This window comes from Melospiza melodia, chromosome 2 (assembly GCF_035770615.1).
Source record: "Melospiza melodia melodia isolate bMelMel2 chromosome 2, bMelMel2.pri, whole genome shotgun sequence".
In the NCBI taxonomy this organism is placed as follows: Eukaryota; Metazoa; Chordata; class Aves; order Passeriformes; family Passerellidae; genus Melospiza; species Melospiza melodia.
In genome coordinates, this window is record NC_086195.1 from 99,930,957 (window position 1) to 99,951,256 (window position 20,300).

The window sequence follows — 20,300 nt, forward strand, 5'->3', positions numbered from 1 at the left end:
TCTCTCAGATTTCTGTATTCTCAGACAAAGATTATTTTCTTCTCAGCAATAAGATGCAGCAGACTAAGGATCTTTGGACCAGTTCTTCCTAGAAACTTGTGGCTAATCATTTCTTTACAAATAATCTACATCAGGATTTACTGCTTAGACACCACAGACTTTCATTAGTCTCAATGCAAGTCTGTGATCTCTGCATGCATGCAGGTGACAATATATTGCATAGAGATCAGTCACATAGCAGTAATAATGATTAGTCTCAGACTGGAATTTTGGGAAAAAAGATTCAATTGTGTTTTCTCTTTAAAAATCCAAATTCTGACATCTACTAAGCTCGCATTTTTGATGACCGTAGTCACTGGCTGAGAAAATGTGCTCAGTATTAATTTGATTTACAATTCCTTTTCCCCAACACATTAAATATTATTTCATATTCAGAAGAAATTTTAAACTGGCTTTCTACCCTTCAGTTATAACCAAGTCCTCCCTATTCCTCCCCCACATCAGGGTACAAAATCCAAACCAAAAAACTGAGTATAGCATAGTTGAAGTTTGTTTTCCTTAACTGACCATTAGATTACCCTAAAGAATTTACTAGAGAAACAATCAGCCATGTGCACACACATTCCCTGAGGCTGTACATTTGATACAGAAATAAAGAAATTGACTTTTTCCCCCATTCCTCTCAAATAAACTATGTAATGGAATTGGAACATTCACTGGTAGCATCTGTGGCAAGTAATTAAACTGTGGCATTGGAATCACTTTCACAACATTAACTCTTCTCCAAAGCTTATGGTTTAGCAATCTCATTTATTAAAATCTTCAGCATTGTTTTCTATAAGTAAACCCAAGTTATCTTTTATGACACTGTTAAAATTTTAACTTCATTTATAAATATGCCCACACTTTTTTGGCACACATACTGACCTTTGTTGAACTCCTTGTACAACCAGGTCTGTCTTTGAAACTGGTACTAATTTGACCAATTGACTTATCAACTAGATGTATTATTGATTCAAATGTTATTCAGTTTAGGAAAAGAGAAATTGTTTTAAACCCTCCCACCCCAGCTTCTGCCTCCAGTGACATTTTTTAATGACAATTTTATCAACCTATTTCTTTTACAGAGAGGCTGAAATAAGGAGAGCAAAATCTAAGATGCAAGCTTACTACACAATTCTACTGATGCCTAGTTCTACACTTTACTTCATCATCGTGTGCTTATTCTCCAGAAAATTAAGAAAAATATCTTTATTTCAAGATAAATTGCTCCTTAAAGTAAATATTAAGTTTCTAGATAAAGTTAGGTAAGATTAATGTCTTGTAGAGCACCTTGCAGGTTTTCTTCTCTACTCCTTGAGGAAAAAATTAAGTTCATAATTCTGAAAGTTATGTATATTTTGCCATATTATTAAAATACTACATGAGAAATAAGAAAATGTCAAATTGCATTCAAAAGGTCAAATTTCATTCAAAAGAAAGTGAAACAAAATTAATAAAACCCCAATCAGATTTAAAATAAGAGACAGTATAAAAAACACCCCAACACTAGAAGCAACAAAAAGTTGGCCTTTGACAAAATGCTGGCTGGTCTCCTTTTGTTTGAAGACAGATGTCTTTAGTTGAAGTTCTTTTGAATTGAATTATTTTTTTTTTCCTTCTAAAAGTGATAAATAAGAGATTAGGTAAAAGCATGACAGATGCTAACAAATGGAATATAAACATTATTCAGTCAATAACAACTAACAGCCCATATTTGAAAATTACTGGCATTTTATTTTTTTACTGTAGTTACCTCTTAACTGCAGTAAGCTGTAGTCTACCAGAATTGATGTAATATTTATAAAATTCTATTATGAGAATAAGTACAAAGAAATGGAACATAAAAGAAGCATTTTTTTCCCATAAATGATGTTCTCCTGATTAAAATATGATCTTTAGTATTAGAAGTAGGCAAAAACGATAAGAAAACATCACAGACAGGGGATTGTATTTAATCACCTTTTCCCGACAGTACATTTAATTTTTAAATGTTACAAATGTTGAATAGGAAGAATTCTTTTAAGATATTCACAATCTCTGAAATGTTGATGACTCAACTAAAAAAACTAGAAAAGGAAATGTGTACTATATTGTGCTTGCCTATTATGCTGAATCAATCTAAGGAATAAGAAAGAAAGCAGAAAAGAACACTACACTGCAAAAAATAAGGACTTAACATTATGGAAAGTAAGTCCAAGCCATTTCTTAGCCCTCCCTTTTTCCTTCCTTCTTTATTTAAGAGTGACAGATTTCAATGACATCAACAGCAACAATGGTATTTGCTTCTAAAACTACCTGTTAACACTTGCTGAAAGCAGTGACTGATCTTCGTCCTAATCACATCCAATAAGTTATATTTGCATGATCTCTGGAGACATGGTTTATGGAACATCAACAATGAGCAATTCATGAGCCTTGCATAGCACTTCCTCTCCCCTGACCATTTTTGGAGGGGAGGGCAGAGTGGCATCCAGCCAGGAGCAACTCACAACAATATGATTGTCAATCTGACAGTCAGTAAGAGAGAAAAATATATAAACCTGCCAAAAAATGACTACAGATCATATGACCTTGTAAAAACATAAGCAACAGGCAAAACATGTCTGCTCAAAATGGAAGACATCATTTTATGTGAATGTAACTGTAGTATGAATGCAACTCATTTAAGAATGGTGCTATTTAAAGGTCAAGGAAAGATATCCTCTTATTTGTATGACCAGAGCTTCTAATTGATTATTTAACATAGTCTAATTTATTCATAAATATGTGTTTTCACATGGACACAGTCTATACATTCTAGTGGGGATATGTATGAAACATACTTTAGAAAATTATTTTTCTAAATATTTCACAACACAGAATAGATTTAAGTGGCACAAGTTTGTATTTTATGACTATTTGAAAATGTGATTTAATTAGAGGAAATCCAGCCTCCCATTGAATAAATTTACCCCAAAATATTTAGCAGTGAACCATAAGCTCAGTATATAATGAGAAACTGAATAAAAAGTCAGGTAAGTTGCCTGTGTGTGATATAGAGAAATAGTATTAAAGAATTATGTTGTCACTTCTTTTATTTGAACAGCACCTTGTGACACCTTCAAAGCATTTACTGAAACTTTACTGATATTTACAGGTATTTAATAAACTTTACTAATAATAAAATGCATTTGGAAATTAAGGTCACACAAAACTGTGTTCAGCAGTTATCATTTTCACTATTTACAAATGCTAACATGTCATTTATCTACACAAAAAAAAAAATCCCAGCCATATTGACAAGAATTTTGGACAACTTTAGAACTATCTAAAAGGCAAAAAAAAAATACTTTGGACTGTATCTTGCACACTGCAATGAAGTATCATCTTTATTCAGGTAAAGTATCAGCTGACAAGCTACATCCACTGCCCGAGAAGCTGCTATGAAAAAGTAAAAAGCTAGCTTTACTGTATGATTTATATAAGAAAAGTAAAAACACAACAGTTTATCTTGTGTATACTGGCTACACTCAATTAATGTCATTATACAGGCAACTGAAATTTCAAGCTCAAATTTTTATTGCATTGATAACTTAAGAGAGGAATATGGAGATCATCCTAGAAGCTTGTCAGAAATTCATTTGTTGAGGGCTGGGAACTTATTAATTCTTAAGGTAATTAATTTATCTTTGTTTGCTTGATATTAACATAAATATTTCTTTAAAAATATTGCTTGGCTTAATTGGCTTAAGCCACTTGCACAAAACTAAGCATTTAACACAAGTTGAGATGCCACAGGGTGTCTTAAGAATACACACAGAGCCAGTAAATATAGTTGTGGATTGTTTCTAGAAAAATTGCTTGGAGCCAGGCAGCATAATAAACCATGGGACTTCTCAAATCAGCACACAGGTTTGCTCCTTTGTGTTGGGAAGTGCACCAGATCTTCATTGCCTATAGTGAGAGGTTAGTAATCTAGCTGATGTGGAGAAGCCTGCACACATAGGTGAACAAGAAACTCACTCATACCTTCAGACTTTTCAGATCCAAGTTATAATCTCCTGGTATGCAATTATTTAGAAATGATTGAAAGAATTTACAAAATGTTGCAGAGGCTGACAAAGTTTACAGACACCCTTAGGATTTCCCCCCAACCAGTACGTAGGAACCAACCTTAAAACCTAGAACTCAGGTGTGAGTTCTTATCAGCTGCACTTGCTTAGTGACACTGGAGACAGAGAACTGAGGAAGCTTCTCATTTCACACTCTCAGTCACTCTGCTCTCAAAGACAAACTTAAAGATTGACTGACATAGAATGATACCCTCAATTTTTGCTAAGCAAAGGAACCTTCAATTGTTTTCTCTAGCTCAATACATGTTGAAAAGGTCAAAACTTAAAGAACCTGTCTGACAGCTGCTTGGTTAATTGAGTTTTTTAGTAGCACAAAGAAATACTTCTTTGCCAAATGCCATCTGAGTTGTGGAAGGAATTTACAAGTTTACATAATCATGTCAGTTATCTAAGCTAAGATTTAAAGTGTTTCTACTGAATTATTACATGCAAATTCTTACGCACTTTTAAGATAATGTACAGTCAGACGTAATGTGTGATTCTAAGGGGATTTTAGAGGCTCAGTGCTTCTTACAGTTTACCTACAACATCTCTGTAGAAATAAGAGAGCTCATGTGGATCTGTTCACTTTCTCTCCTGTGGCTTACATGGTATTTAAGTACTTCATTTTATAAGGACTGCATTGTTTCTGCTTCAGGGCAAGAAATCTAATTTAGATACATATAACAGATTCACTGGATCTGAGCCACAGTGTATTTAATACCCAAAGACTATGCATTATCCTACTGATGTGATTTGCAACCCTCTGAAAATGATATTATTAAAAGTGTTATAGAGGAAAAGACAGTAATATCTCTGCTTTATGCTATTTTTTAACTTTCCTAGTTAAACCAGCGATCTACTGTTACAGGCAGATGCAAATGACAGCCTTAAACCCAGTACACCTGTGGAATACTAATTAGCTTTAACTTAAGCATTTCTATAAGGAAATATTTCTACTCTTTTCATCATGCACATCTTCACTTACAAACACTAAACATCCTCATATTTACTGTCATGCTATTCTAGATACTCAGTATTATGTTAACTTCTCTTGCTTGCAAATTTCTTCAGCAGCCCAGGTATAATTAGCAACTTCTCACACTCTCAAAAAACACCATAAAAATAATGTTTTGCCCAACAGAACCTGCACACATTCTTGGCTCATGCTGCAGCGTCAACATGAACAGATACATTACACTGTGTACTGACAAAATGCAGAAACCAGGTTTTTGTCTCAGTAAATGAGGTTACATCATTAGTAATCAAAACAGACAGAGGCTCAACTATGCTGCTGCATTGCATTGAATGTTTCACGGTACAGCTTGAGTCAGGGAACAGGTGATTCAAACATAGAATAAATTATTGTCTTTTGGGAAAGATGGAGAGAAAGAAAAGGAGAGTTAAATGTCATAGATATAATCTCTTCTGTGCTATTTGCCTTCATGGTCAGAAGTTAATGTTTCAGCTTCACCGGCAGACAAGGTTAGACTTTTGTCTACGCACAATTAGTGAGGATTTAGATGAACTGTTTTGCTCCCTGAGGGGTGGGAATGGCAATCACTATATCACATGTCGTCAGAGAACTAGGTAAGAACACCTTCAACTGTTCTAATCATACTTTATTGTATACATCTTTCCACAACATAGGTTTTCACTTCTAAGAAAAGGGTTCCTAACTACATTCTACTATAAAAGAATTAAATAAATTCCTATGTATATTTGCATATCCATGTATATGTGTGTGTGTGTAGTCAACATTCATGCACTAACAGATGCTGTGTGGCACCAGAAAGCAGCTTGGCAGAACAAGAGCCAGCACTGTGCCCTTGCCTCAGAAGGCAGGTGATATCTGGAGCTGCATTACACAAAGTATTGTCAGTAAATCAAGGAGAATGATTCTTCCCCTAGAGTGAGCACTGGAGAGGCCAAATCAGGAGAGCTGTGTCCAATGCTAGACTCCTCAGTACAAGAGAGACATGAACATACTGCAGAGAATACAATGAAGGCTCACAAAGATGATGAAGGCACTGGAGCACCTCTCTTATAAAGGAATGTTGAGAGAGCTGGGTCAGCTTATCCCAGAAAAGAGGAGCCTTTGAGAAATCTTATTAATGTAAGATTCATAAATACCTGGAGAGAAGGTGCATAAAGGAGAGATGCAGACTTTTTTCAGTGGTGCCCGGAGGATGAGAGTCAATGGGCACAAACTGAAACACAGGAGGCTCCTCTGAACATCAGGAAACACTTTAGTACTGTTAGGGTGACTGAGCACTGGCAGAATCCTTGGAATTATTTAAAACTGTTTAGACAGAGTGCTGTGCAAATGGCTCTAGGTTATCTCTGCTTGAGCAGAAGTTTTGGAACAGAGGTTATTCAGAGGTTCCTTCCAACCTCAGGCATTCTGTCTTTTGATTCTGCGATTGTGTATATGTTTATCACATAATGTAAAAAAATACACACACACCCCCCCTTTAAATACATTATCTGTAGTGTTTCTGTATTGTTTTACATGTGCTAATTTTGTTAGGGTTTTTTAACATTAATGGGTTTTATTTAAAATGCATTCAAAAATTGAAAATTGAGGACAACAGTGGCACCATTCAGGCACAAAAGTAGTTTCTTATACTTTTTTGAAGAACTGAAAAAAGGTCCCCTTAAGTACAGTTTTTGCTTGTTTCTTAATTGGCTTGTTAAATTACTCTCTGTTTAAAATGCTATCAAAAGTCACAGGAAAAATATTTTATAAGCTTGAATTAAGAATTCAAAAAATTATCTAAAATACTTCAGCATTAATAAGGTATAAGGATGCCACCACATTTTTACTCTCCCCAAATCCCTTAAGAATAAAAATGAGTATAAATTCTGTTTTCTGTACAGATGAACATTAAATATCTGGAACACCTATTGAAAAGTGTTCATATTATATTATCTATTATATAATATTGCCTAATACATATATTATTACCTATTATAACGTGAAATAAGTTCTTATGTTGGCCAAGCCACCAGTCTTTCTGTTTTGACTTGAAGGAAGAGATAAGAACCATTTTAGTTTAGAAGATGGTTCCAAGAAAATCAAAGAAGCAAAAAAGTTTCTATGGCAACATTGCAGGTTCTATTATTTAATTTTCAGCTTCATGATAGCTTCCTTTTAACAAGTTAACACTGGCTTGCCTTCTCCTAAATTTATCTACTGGATTATGAATTACAATGTTTAATATTGTACTGCTTAAGTCTGACTACATTGCCAATGCAATTACTGCACCTTGAGAGTGAAATGAGGTATCATGGAGACTCAGACTATAAATTTAAACCTTCATTTTAAGTGGATCTCAGTACAATCTTTCCAGTCTGTCAATAACTTCTGTAGTCTTTGACTTCCTCTTTTTAAAGTGAACTTAAAAGTAAGGAATGAAAGTAGTTGTTGTTTTTTTTCCCCAAAGGTCCAATGATGAGCTGCTAATTTTGACCTGGCTTCTTTCCAGAGAAATCTTCAGTTAATTTTCAGTGCAATGAAAATGACAGAGGATGTTATTTGATACATATTTAAGTATAAACCAAAACAGAGGGAAAAAGAAAAACAAAAACCTTTTGGTAATAAAAAAAGTAAAATTTCACTTTCAGTTCCCAATAATTTTTTGTTGAAATTCTCTTATGTCTTAATTCTAACTTTGAAAAAGACCTTACTCTTTTAGCATTACAGTTGATATATTTATGATGCAGTTCTCAATTACAGAGCAGCACCAGTGTATAAGACTCAATTTCTAGATTAAATTGAACAGAAAGTTCAAGAGAATTGCCGGTATTTTACTGTAAAATATTTATTTCTAAATTTCTTCATAAAGAGTTTTTAAACCTTTTTATTTTCATGTACCCAGCTCCCTAGTCACCTACCTCCTTGCTACATAAATGCAGCTCAGCAATAGCTAAAACATGTTACCAGCACTGTGTGAGAGACTGAAATAGTTGATGGCTTAAACATTGCTAAAATCATTGGAGGACTTTTGCCTACTGTAGAAAACTGCAAAGATCCAGTCGTTCATTTGTGGCCATCAAAACCCACATCTCCCTAAATATGCCTGCTAACTGGAATTTGGACTGTGAGGGGAACTTGAGATGAGATAAAGGGGGCACTCCAGAAGTGATGCTGAAAGAGAGATTGGAATGCTGATGGCTCAAACAATCACGGACAAGCTGCTGATGTGCAAAGTTACCTCCCAGGTGCAGTGGGAGAGCACACCTGACACCTCAGGCTACAGCTGGTGTTGAACCAGGTAAGGACAGAGGCAAATCCTGGGAGGCCACTGCTGCCTCTTTGTCCTTACTCAAGTGACTCAGCTGTGATAACTCCCCTTTGGGGAAGTACTGGGGCATTCACGTGTAGCCTGAAGGTATCGGTCTCTGCTGATGGGCCACAATGGGTCTTAAGGGACTCAAATTCATTGATGTAATAGGCATCTGTATCTTAGAAGGTGTCAAAAACTCCCCAAGTGTCCCATGATCCACATTACCTCATCCAGCTGAAATTCCCCACTCCAAGAGAGGTATCTGGGCTTTCCTACCTGAAATGAATATAAACCAAATAGCTTTCCTGTGCTGTGGATTTCATTGGGATTTCCTCCATCACCAAATGGTGATCGAATCTGAAGTTGTCACTTTGACTAAGATGGTGACCATCACTTCAACAGACAGCAAAAATTGCCCCAAACAAGTCTTGCCTTGAGGCCTGTGGGTGGTAAGGTCTTTCTAATCTTATGCCTTCCTTCTCTTTCTTAAACATTTTCTTAAGTGATATTTTTATGCTTTTATATTGCAACTAGTTATATACCTGTTTTTCTGTGCAATCAAATTGTTCTACAATAAAGCCTACATGTGTGTGTTTAAAAACAACAGTTATTCAGAGTTGTTTCTCTCCCCAAGGGATCTATTAACAGGATGGGTTACTCTCACCTTCTGTTTCATCAATAAGTGTAAAATACAGCACATTATCAGCTGTTGAAAGTTCACTCCAGCCAGGCCCAGTACACTAACTGAAAGGAGAACGGAGTGTATGGAATTATGGAAAAGAATTGCTACTTAGTTCTCTGGGAAAAGGAAAAAAAAAAAAAGGAACTGAAGCATGGAGATCCAAATGACTGCCAGTGATCAACTAGGTAACTAGGCTGCAGGCTGCTCACTCACTCAAATCAGCGCTTCTGCCAACACTGGATTTAGTGATCTGGTCTAGCTAATTCAGGAAAACCTTCAAGAAGAAGGTCACTTGGCCTTTAAAAAACTGCTGCATTTGTTCACTGCATTCCAAGTGATTCCTCCCCAAGCCAATGTCCAACCTGAACTGTCCATGCTACAAGTTAGTTTGTCTCTTACACTTTGTGATGTGCTCAGGAATGTGGTTCCATGATCTTGCCTTCAGGTCTTAAGCTGCTATTAGCTCATTGCTTAGCATCCTTTTCACTAGTTTGAACAAGCCCGCTTCTCCTTCTTCTTTCTAGACATACCATCTTGGTAGCCCACCCCTGAATCTTCTCCAATTTGTTCCCATGCCTTTCAAATCATGGGGTACAAAATTGGAAACAATTGTGTAGGTGCAGCCTCAGCAGCACCAGGTGTTATGGGAAAAATAACTTCATATTGCCTGGTGACAGAATTTTTTGTGAAACAATATCGAGTTTTCTTAATTCATACTGTTGACTCATCCTCAGCCTGGTATCTGTATAAATCCCATGTGTTTGGGGTTTTTTATTCTTGGTTTGTTTGTTCTGTTTTGTTGGTTTTTCTGAGAATATTTATTATTCTACCTGTTTTTTCTTACTGTGTTTGAAAATCTGCAGTTACTCCTCTTCAGTTTCACAACTCTGCCCTTCTTGTGAATGTATTGGTCCAATCCTCAAGTTTATTGAGATCACCCTGTGTAAAAGGTTGTCACTAATATTTTCTGATTCTGAACAGCTTTGTTTTTAAACACACAGTGTGTTCAGAAATTGCAGATTATAAACTGAGAAAGTTTTCACAAGCACACAATAACAATGATGTTCTTGTTGTTATTATGGTCATGGTTACATAATTTTAAAAATACCTGAGGTGGAAGGAGTGGTAATCTGATATAAGCAAGCAGCATACTTAGGTCATTGCATCGCCTCTGCATATCATATTTCACCCACATCATTAAGGCATGGAAAATGGTCTCTTCATCAGGAACATTCACATCATCACTGGCAAGAAGTTTATGGAGTTCTTCAGCAGGTAGAAGTAAAAATTCTTGATTTCTTATAACTTCCATTATATTCTCCTGAGAAAAGAAAAATATTTCAGATTCAGTAATACTGCAAGAAAATTAAAACCATGTTAAAGCTAATAAACCAAAGGATTAGTCAATATCTGCCATACCCAGATATGGGTAATGCTTTACCATAACCTTGCAGCTCATGAGAAAAACAAAACAAATTATTAGAGTTCAGCAGCTATAGTTGCAATTCATATATAAATATATTTCAAAAACAAGATGAGGATTATATGATAATATCATAATTAAAATTGTCAGAACTAGTAAAGGTTATTGTTTGAAATTTTTATAAACTTATTGAGTTTATATTGTAAGTCTTTACATACTCATACTATGAGTATGTAATATATATTGTAAGTCTTTACATACTCATACTACATTTTCCAGGATATTTTCACTGTCTTTCTTTCACTATTTCTTAAATAACTTGTCAGTGATGTAGTTGTATTATGAATATCTAGATTTCTGTCTACACATATGACCAGGCTGAGGGGACCACCAACATAATGAATTAAAGATTATTTTTTGACATTGTTCAGAACAGATTTTTAATATCTAGTTATCATGCAAATAAATAGTTTACAGCAATTAAGATCTCACAGTATTGAGAACTATTGTACTGTTGCAGGTTAGGAACTGTACTCCCCGGTTCAGTGCCCCCACTGAGACTCTCCAAACCACTGACACTCTTTTGCTCTCCTGCTCTTCTGCTCACCCTTCCACACTGCAGTGGGCTGGAGAGGAAAACTGGAGGCACAACAGGTAAAGCTCACTGGTTGAGATAGGAACAATTTGCAGGAAACAGCAATGAGGTAAGGAAACAAGGAGTAACAGGAACCATACTAATGACAGATACAAGAAAGGAGACGATTCCCACAGAGCCACAGCCCTCACACCCACTCCCCCCATCCCCAAGAGACAACACCAGATGGATCCCTCTGTGGCATTTACTCTAGCAGAAAGAACCCCTTCCCCTTGGAAGAGACCTTTCTTCCCCCTTCCATCAACGACATCAGGTTTTACAGACTAACCTCTGTGACCTAGTTATGCCTCACTCCTGGCTACTTAAAAAAAAATTGGACAGAATCAGGACAAATAAAAATAGGAATAACTAAAAACCTTTTTAAAAAACCCTATAAACTATATAAAAAACTAAAAACAAACAAAAAACAACAAACAAACTCCCAAAAAAGCGTTGCATTTAGTTGTCTGAATCCTAAGGACTGAATGAAACCCTCCTTGAACTACCTACTCTACATCAACAGGACACAGCAGAATCATAATTCTACAGATATTTTTTCTCAAAATATTTCTTTTAGGGTGTTTTATCTCCATGGAGAAATTGTAAGTGTGTTTTCATATTCTCAATTTATAGACAGAAAGAAAGTGAGGTAATTGAAGACTGGAAGTGCAAAAAAAAAAAAAAAAAACAACTAAATTTTTATGTAAACTGAAAGTGTAAAAAGCAGTATTGGGAACATTAAGTTGCAACATCCAATTCATGAAAAATAATAATGAATTTTGTTATGCTGTTTTGGATAGAATTTTTAGGATGAGAAGTGGGAAAGAATGACAAAACATCAGTCAAGGAGGACTTCAATGTATGAACACCAAAACTGAGCGAAATGGATTATTCCACTGTTACACACTCTAAATTCAGTTTTTAGCATATCAAAATCCAACCAATGTTGCCTATAATTGCTTGATTGTGTCTCAACCAGGGGAAAGACTGACTGGTCATCAAAACTGAAATAGAAGACATTATAACAAATACAAGAAAATAATGTGCAAGACTTAAAACAATAGAAGTATACTCTGACTCTAGTATGTCACATGCTGTCCTTCCCTGACTTATTCAATAGAAGGAAACTCTTATTTTAATTCTCCAAATTCATACTTTTTGAAATGTACTGTTTAAACATATTTATTAAAAATTAACTGCATATTATTTTATATATGACAGTAGAAATTAATATTGCAGACATAGACATGACAAAATCATGAGATAGAAGTTTCTTGAAATTTGTAATGTAATTACAGATAAAATACATAAGCACAGATAGAATAAATTTGACAAAGTTGAAAATGATGTTTATTATTAAAACTGTGAATGGTTTGATATGCACAACTTAACTCAATGTGTTGCTTTTTAACTCAACATATATAGGATGCTGACACAACAGAAAATGAAAGATGTATTTGTGGTCATGACCTACATTGACCATGCTGTTATGCTACCTTAACATAATTGATAATTGGACCAAAACATGACTCAATTATTTTTAAAATTGCTACATTAAATGTCAATAGGTCCCTAAAAATGTAGATTTTTCTGGAATGAGGTTTTAAACCATTACCTAGTGATAAAGTTTAAATTGTGTGTCCAGAACATTTTAGAATGGCTTGGAAATGTAAGGGAACTAGTTTGCAGGGAGGCACTTAACCACAGGCTGGCTTAATTCATTTTAATTAAAAAGTCATAAAACTCACAAGATTTCATTGCACTTCTCAATAAAATGATTTATAAGACAAAGTTTAATTAAGCCTGGTTCAACTGACATTAAATCCCATTATAAAAAAAAAGAAATAACTCTACCTCTTAATGGGAGGTACATCAAACATCAAACTTTGCAATAGCAAAACATCAAACTTTGCAATAGTATATTAATCCAAAGACCTAATACTATAGAGGTGAATTGTGATGGTGGAACACATTTCATGAACCCACAACAGAACTTAATTTATTAAGAGTAACATTCCAAGCAGGAGTTTTAACTTCAGAACAATAATTTTAGATTTGATAAGGGTTTCTTTTGGTCATCTTAAATTGTATTTTTTCTGCATACATGCTTAAAGAGAACTTATTCCAGCCTCTGTACTGATTGCAGAATCAAACAAAGTTTTCAGACAAAACATATAAGCTCAAATCTCTTTTTCTAAATATCTGGACTTACATGAATTTCATGCTACGTGGGCATGAGTATTTCAGAAAATAAAAATATAGATTATGTTTTATATCTATAATACACCATATATATTATAAATATACCATATGTATTCTTATATATAATATAAATGTAATATATATAATTCTGATTTATATATAGAATCCAGGTTTTTGATCTTCTGAGGTAAAAACTCCCTCCAACTTATTAGCATTTCCTGAACTGACTAATGAATTTTAAATCTTCCTAGATAATGTTTTAACTCCTTCAGGTTCATTTCATCTGGAGCAGCAAAGCATATTTCAATGGCTAGCTGTTCTACCACAATAATTTCTCATATGCTAATTGTGAAAAAAATCCATCTTTTTTTTTTTTAATATGACTAGTCTTTTTTGCACTTTAGAGAGTAGGCTTCAACAGAAATATGTGATATCTTTTCAGGATACATTAAATAAATTTTAAATTCTCCTGAGATTAAGATGCAAGATAGGAATTGAGGTACACAGTTATGCAATCACAGATTCAATACAGCTGGAAAAGAATTAAGATCATCCAGTTCAGTCATTAATGTAACACTGGCATCTTCGCCACTAAACTATGTTCCAGGTACTGAATCTAGATGTTTTTTGAATACTTCCAGGGATGGTGATTCCACACTATGATTACCCTTTCAGTGAAGAAATTTCTCCTAATATCCAATGGCATTGTTCCTTGGCACAAGTGGAGGCCATTTCCTGTCATCCTGCTCTGGTGAAGTGCTTTCAGGAATGCCTAGGGCCTCATGGGAAGGTAAACCTTTATTATGGGAACCAGGGTACTGAACCTTTAAGCATGCCAAAGATTATGTGACAGAGTTGGATGAGCGTCCAGGACCTGTAATTTTTGACTCTAATACTTTCAGAGGCTTTGTGGATCGGTCTTCACCATCTCATAAGTCTTATAAGATGCACTGGATCTGCTCTGCATGCATCATTCACGTAGCCTTTCCATGTTTTAATTAAGTGGAGTAGTAGATTGCTATTTTTAATTCAGAAAATGTAACTCAAAGTATGACAGTCTCTGAACCCACCTGGACAAAGCTGTGTCACTTGATTGCTCTTCCACTTTCTAAAAATGACCATACAGTAACCACTGCTGTGGGGCTATAGCATTTCAATGGCAGAGCTGCTTCACTTTTAAACCTTTTTAGCAGTACACCAGGTTAGCCTTAAATAAGCATGAAATATTAGAACAGCCGAGCCATGTAAACAAAACATATTGATGTTTAATGGTAGATAGGCAAGCGCCCAAGTATGTAGCAGATTGTGCATCATAGGAACATTAAGGCGCTAATAAAATTAAACTATTACCAAATGGAATTTAACACCATATATCTTTATAATGATGACACCAACACAATTAAATTAGATTTTTTTTTTAAATCTTAACTTGTAATGATTATTATTCCACATGTAATCAAATTATCTTGCAAAAGCTAGTTTTCATTGATGGTTATGTCATTGATTTCACTAATCAGCATGTATCAGTTATAATTAAGAACCTGAAAAATATTAAATCATTTCATTTGTTGACAAAGAATGTCATATTCTGAGAGCGCTATTCAGAACCTGCTACATCAGAGTTACCAAGTAAAATGCTTAGCTGGTGTTTTGGTTTTGGATGTAGGGGTGTTATTTAAAATGCTTTATATTTTTGTGATTTGGATGCTGTGACCTTAACAATTAAAAAATTAAAATCACATAAACTCATGCCAAAAAAAAAAAAAATCCATATACTTGGTTTTCATTTATTTCATACCAAATGTCTATAATATTTTAAGCTCATACTACTTTCAGTTTAGAACTTAAGTTTTCATGAGAATATTTAAATAAATGAATAAATACTGCATCTGATTTTAATAATATATCATACTGGCAGTATACCTTCTGAAGTGATAAGACATGAAAGAAAATTTTGATTTTGGTCAATTCCCAAATTATTTCAGTCTGGAATTATTGCTGCTGTGCTACACTGAATTCACATCTCTTGTTCTTATGCCACATTTTCTGTATCACGTGTGTTTAAATAAGACTACACCTCCTTTACAATATTGTGTAACTTCTTCCCTAAGGAGAATGGACTTTTCAGTCCATTATGAACTCCCATTAGACAAAGGACCAGAACTTATTAATATGCTTATGGTTTGGCTCTCTAGCCAAATCCAGATTCCATCTGGAAACCTGAACCTGGGATCCTGAATCTCTAACCAAATCTCGGACTTCATCTGAGAGTGAGCTCCATCTGACCTATGTAATCCAAAGAGATATGTTTCTTCCAGCACCAGATGCCAGCCTGGTATCACCACTACAAAAGGGGTATTAAGGCTGAGTTTGTTCAAAGGACAGTGGAAAGAGATCTGATGTATCTGTGTAACCTCCTCCTTCAACTCTGCCCGTGGGAAGAGAGATAACCAAGTGCTGCATTTGGGGAGAGGAGACAGGAAGTTAAGGATAGAAGAGACTGTGACTATGGGTGCAATCTCATACAGCATACTGAAATCTTAGTATGAGACTTCTAGATAACTAAGTTAGACTTTCACAATCTAAAAAATTTCTTTTTTACTTGCATCTTTTGATTTAATTAAAAAATTAATAATAGTAGAGTTTAGGGTATGAGGCTGCAGAATTAGCCATATCATAGTCTAATTCATTGTGAATATGAGATGGCATTCTGGGATTTCACACTCTAAGGATAGCTCACAATCAGTTGCTCATAGACATTACCTAATATGCTGGTTTATCATGATAAACTGTCTGAAACTTTCAAGCTATGTCAGAATGATTAACATTTTTTTCCCGTATTGGTGAAGGATATTGTCTCACACCATGCATATATTCTTTTTCACATCCAAGAAGATTCAAGAAGCCTAAACCTGTACACAAAACAGGTACAATTGGCTAGATGGATGAGGACATGTACACATCTTGCTCCCCCTGACCTAAAAAATCTTCCAACACTATCCTGGAAAGTCCTGCATCCTACAAACCCTGGAACTTCTTGGGATTAGGTCTTTATGTATGCATGACATTTTCTTCTTACCATGGTATCTAGGAAAACCAAAACTCTAGCAGCCTGTAAATCAATTCATTATTAATTACTTCATCCTTTCTTTCTTTCTTTCTTTCTTTCTTTCTTTCTTTCTTTCTTTCTTTCTTTCTTTCTTTCTTTCTTTCTTTCTTTCTTTCTTTCTTTCTTTCTTTCTTTCTTTCTTTCTTTCTTTCTTTCTTTCTTTCTTTCTTTCTTTCTTTCTTTCTTTCTTTCTTTCTTTCTTTCTTTCTTTCTTTCTTTCTTTCTTTCTTTCTTTCTTTCTTTCTTTCTTTCTTTCTTTCTTTCTTTCTTTCTTTCTTTCTTTCTTTCTTTCTTTCTTTCTTTCTTTTCCTTTTTTTTTCGGGGGGTCTTTATAATTGCTTGTTTACCTTTCCAAAATAAAGTTAGTAGAATGAGGGAGCACAGCTTGGGGACCTAAAATACTGATAGCAAGAGGCAGATCCATCAGGTCAATGCACTGCTCTGAGGTTGGTGCAAGCAGAAAAACCTAGAGGTTGTAGCCCCCAGGTGATGGGATGATCTACTCAACACTTTTTTTATTGACATCTGATGAGTCTACTGACATCTTTGGCCCAGTCCCAGGGATTTGACATCAAGTGAAACCTGTTGGGATGAGTGCTGTGACTGGAGTGCCCTGTTGGATGGTTCCAGGCTCTGCAGGAGTGAAAGGCAGAGCAGAAGAGACAGAGGGGTGACAGAGGGGTATGGAGCTCACAGCTGGCCACAGCACAGTTGAAAACCTCTAGGGGAGAATCAAGGGGAAAACAGATACTTCAGATGTCACCATAGGAGTTTATTACAGACCTCCTAGCCAGGATGATGATGCTGATGGATTCTCCTTTGAGAACTTAAGGGACATTTCCAAGTCAACTACCCTAGACTTCAACTTGCCACAACTAACTGTGCATCACACAGCTGGTATAACCCAGGCAAGAAGGTTCCTAAAATGCCTGGATGAGAACTTTATGGAACAGGTCCTAGGGAAGCTTACTTGAAAATATGTCATCTTTGACATCAGACTGATGACCTGTCTCTAGTAGGGGTCCACACGGCTCCATCTTAGGCCATGTGCTCTTCCACTTCTTCAGAAATTACTTGGACACTGGACTGGGAGGACACTAAGCAAGGTCACAGATGATACAAAACTGGGAGGAGCTGTTGACTCCCTCAAAGGCAGAGAAGCCCTGCAGAGAGACTTTGACAAGTCAGAGGACTGGGCAATCACCAATTGCATGAAGTTCAACATGAGGAAGTGCCTGTTCCTGGGATGGGGTAACTCTGGATGTACAGACAGACAGACAGGGGAATTAGAAGCTGCAGAGCAGTGACATGGAAAGGACCTGGGGCTCCTGGTCAGTGGCAAGTTGAATGTCCGCAGTGCCCTGACAGCCAGGAGGGCAAACCCTGGGGAGCATCAGGCACAGCATTGCCAGCCAGGCAAGGGAGGGGATTGTCCCTCTCTGCTCTGCACTGGGGTGGCCTCACCTCAAGTGCTGATGACAGTTTTGGGCATCACAATATAAGATACTGTAAGCTGTTAGAGAGCATCCAGAGGAGGATAATAAGGATGGTGATTGGGGTAAGGCTGTATGAGGACTGGCTGAGGTCACTTGGTCTGTTCAGCCTGGAGAAGACTGAGGAGACATCATTGCAGTTACAACTTCCCCATGAATGGAAGAGGAGGGGCTAGCACTGATGTGGTGCCAGTGACAGGACCTGAAGGAACAGCCAGAAATTGCATTGGGGAGGTTTAGGTTGGAGAGTAGGAAAAGATCCTCCACCTAGATGGTTTTTAGGCAGTGGAACAGGCTCCCCAGGGTAGTGGTGAAAACACTAAACCAGACAGAGTTCAAGAAGCTCTTAGGTACATGTTGTGACTCTTGGGAACTGTCCTGTGCAGTTGTACTAAATGATCCCTGAGATCCCCTTTCAACTTAACATATTCTATGATTCTGTTCTCGGACTTGAATTGGCCCAGATTGATTTATTTGTCATCAGAAAGGTTCACAGCACAATTTCAAGAAAATAGCAGAAGAGATCAGTACTGTGAATCATCCAGAAACACTTTGGATTTAAAAGGCTGCAAGTAGCAAAAATACAGAATCACAGTGCAAATTGTCACAATATACAGTACATACTGGTATACTGACTCTGGTGATTGTCTGGTTTTGCTGTTACTTGTCTAATATTTACCCCTAGCACTTCCCAAGTATGGAAAATATGAGCTGTTTAAATTGTGCTGTTTCCACAGCAGGAATGCAACCCTTCTCATGTAGATAACAGAATGACAATTTTCTGGGTTTAAATTATAACACTTCAGGAAAGTAGTCACCATGACAATCTCAGTTTCTTACTTTCCTAGCACAACATTTCCTTCTTTCCTACTGTACTGCTTTTGGCTGTGATGGAGCTCATTTTCTTAGCTGATGCAGTGCTGCTTTTTGCACTTAGTATGAGAATAATGTTGATAACGTTGATTTATGGTAATGTTGATTTATGTAAAAGGTGAGCATATTTATGTCCTAATAGAGCCCCTGTCTTGTTTATACTGATTACAGACACAGAAGAGGAAAATAAGGAAAATGGAGGGTAACAAGTCTAACAGGAAACTCACATAAATTAAATCTGATTAAAATAAAACTGGAAATTGAAAAAAAAAATATTCCTTGCTGCTAAAGCATTCAGCTCTGGAGCAGATTTCCAGAGGATAGGATGGGAACATGACTGTTAAAACCAGTGTAATAATGTGGGGTACAGTTTACAAAAGGGAAGGTTGGAAAGGTCACCCAGTCCAACCTCTCTGGTCAAGCAGGGTTATCGTAGAGCATATTTCACAGGATTTTGTCCATATGTTTCTTAAATATCTCCAATGAGAGAGATTACACAAGCTCTCTGGACAACCTCCTCGAATGTGTGGTCACCTGCACAGTAAGGAAGTTCTTTCTCATATTTAGGGAACTTTTTGCTAATCAATTGCTGTCCATTGCCTCTTGTCTTATTGTTTGACACCATATCATTGACTCTCCCTTATCATATTTATATACATTGATGAGGTCCTTTTTCAGCTGTCTCTTCCCCAAAGCTGAATAGGCCCAACTCCTCAACCTTTCCTTATAACAGAGATGTTCATCATCTTCAGAGCCCTCTGCTGGACTTGCTCCTGGAGCTCCAGGTCTCTCTTGTAATGAGAAGCCCAGACTGGAAACAGCACTCCAGTTGTGGCTTCACCAGGGCTGAGTAGAGGAGAAGCATCTCTTCCCTTGACCTGCTCACAATGCTCTTCCTAATGCATCCCAGGATTCTGTTGGCCCTCTTGGCCACAAGAGCTCACTGCCAGCTCATGGACCGCTTGTTGTCCATCAGGACCCCCAAGTCCTCTTCATGTCCTGAGAGTTTCTTTCCAGCAGGTCAGTCCCCAGCCTGTACTGGTGCACAGAGTTATTACTATACAGGTGCAGGACCCTGTTTTGTCCTTGATGAATTTCAGACAGTTCCTCTCTCCAGCCTGTCCAGGTGCTTCTGAAGGGCTGCACAGCTCTCTAGAGTGTCAGCAATTCCTTTCAGCTTTGTGTTAAAACAGTTTCTCAAAGCGGGAAGCTGCCTTGGAACACCTTTCAGTTTTTGTTTTGGCCCAGTTATCCTTCTGTTGAGCCTAATAACATCTGATTCACTGAAAATTTCTTCCTATAAAGGCATCAACTCAAACACATGTGGAGATGGATAATTCGCCACTTTCACAGTAACTTTCAGAAGCAATCATTCTGAACATTAAAATGTATGTCTAATACCCCATTTGAACTTGTCTGTCTTCTACTCATACATACTGGTTCTTATTATGAATTTCTCCGT

At 36.4% G+C, this 20,300-nt stretch overlaps 1 protein-coding gene across 1 annotated transcript in view; it reads right to left on the bottom strand.

The window, feature by feature from the left end:
• The window catches only part of KLHL1 (kelch like family member 1), a 185,086-nt gene that overhangs the window by 56,840 nt on the left and 107,946 nt on the right, over nucleotides 1-20,300 (bottom strand). The window contains exon 5 of the mRNA XM_063149415.1: nucleotides 10,213-10,425. Within this exon, the coding sequence (XP_063005485.1) occupies nucleotides 10,213-10,425 (213 nt within the window). The remainder of the gene's footprint in view (nucleotides 1-10,212; nucleotides 10,426-20,300) is intronic.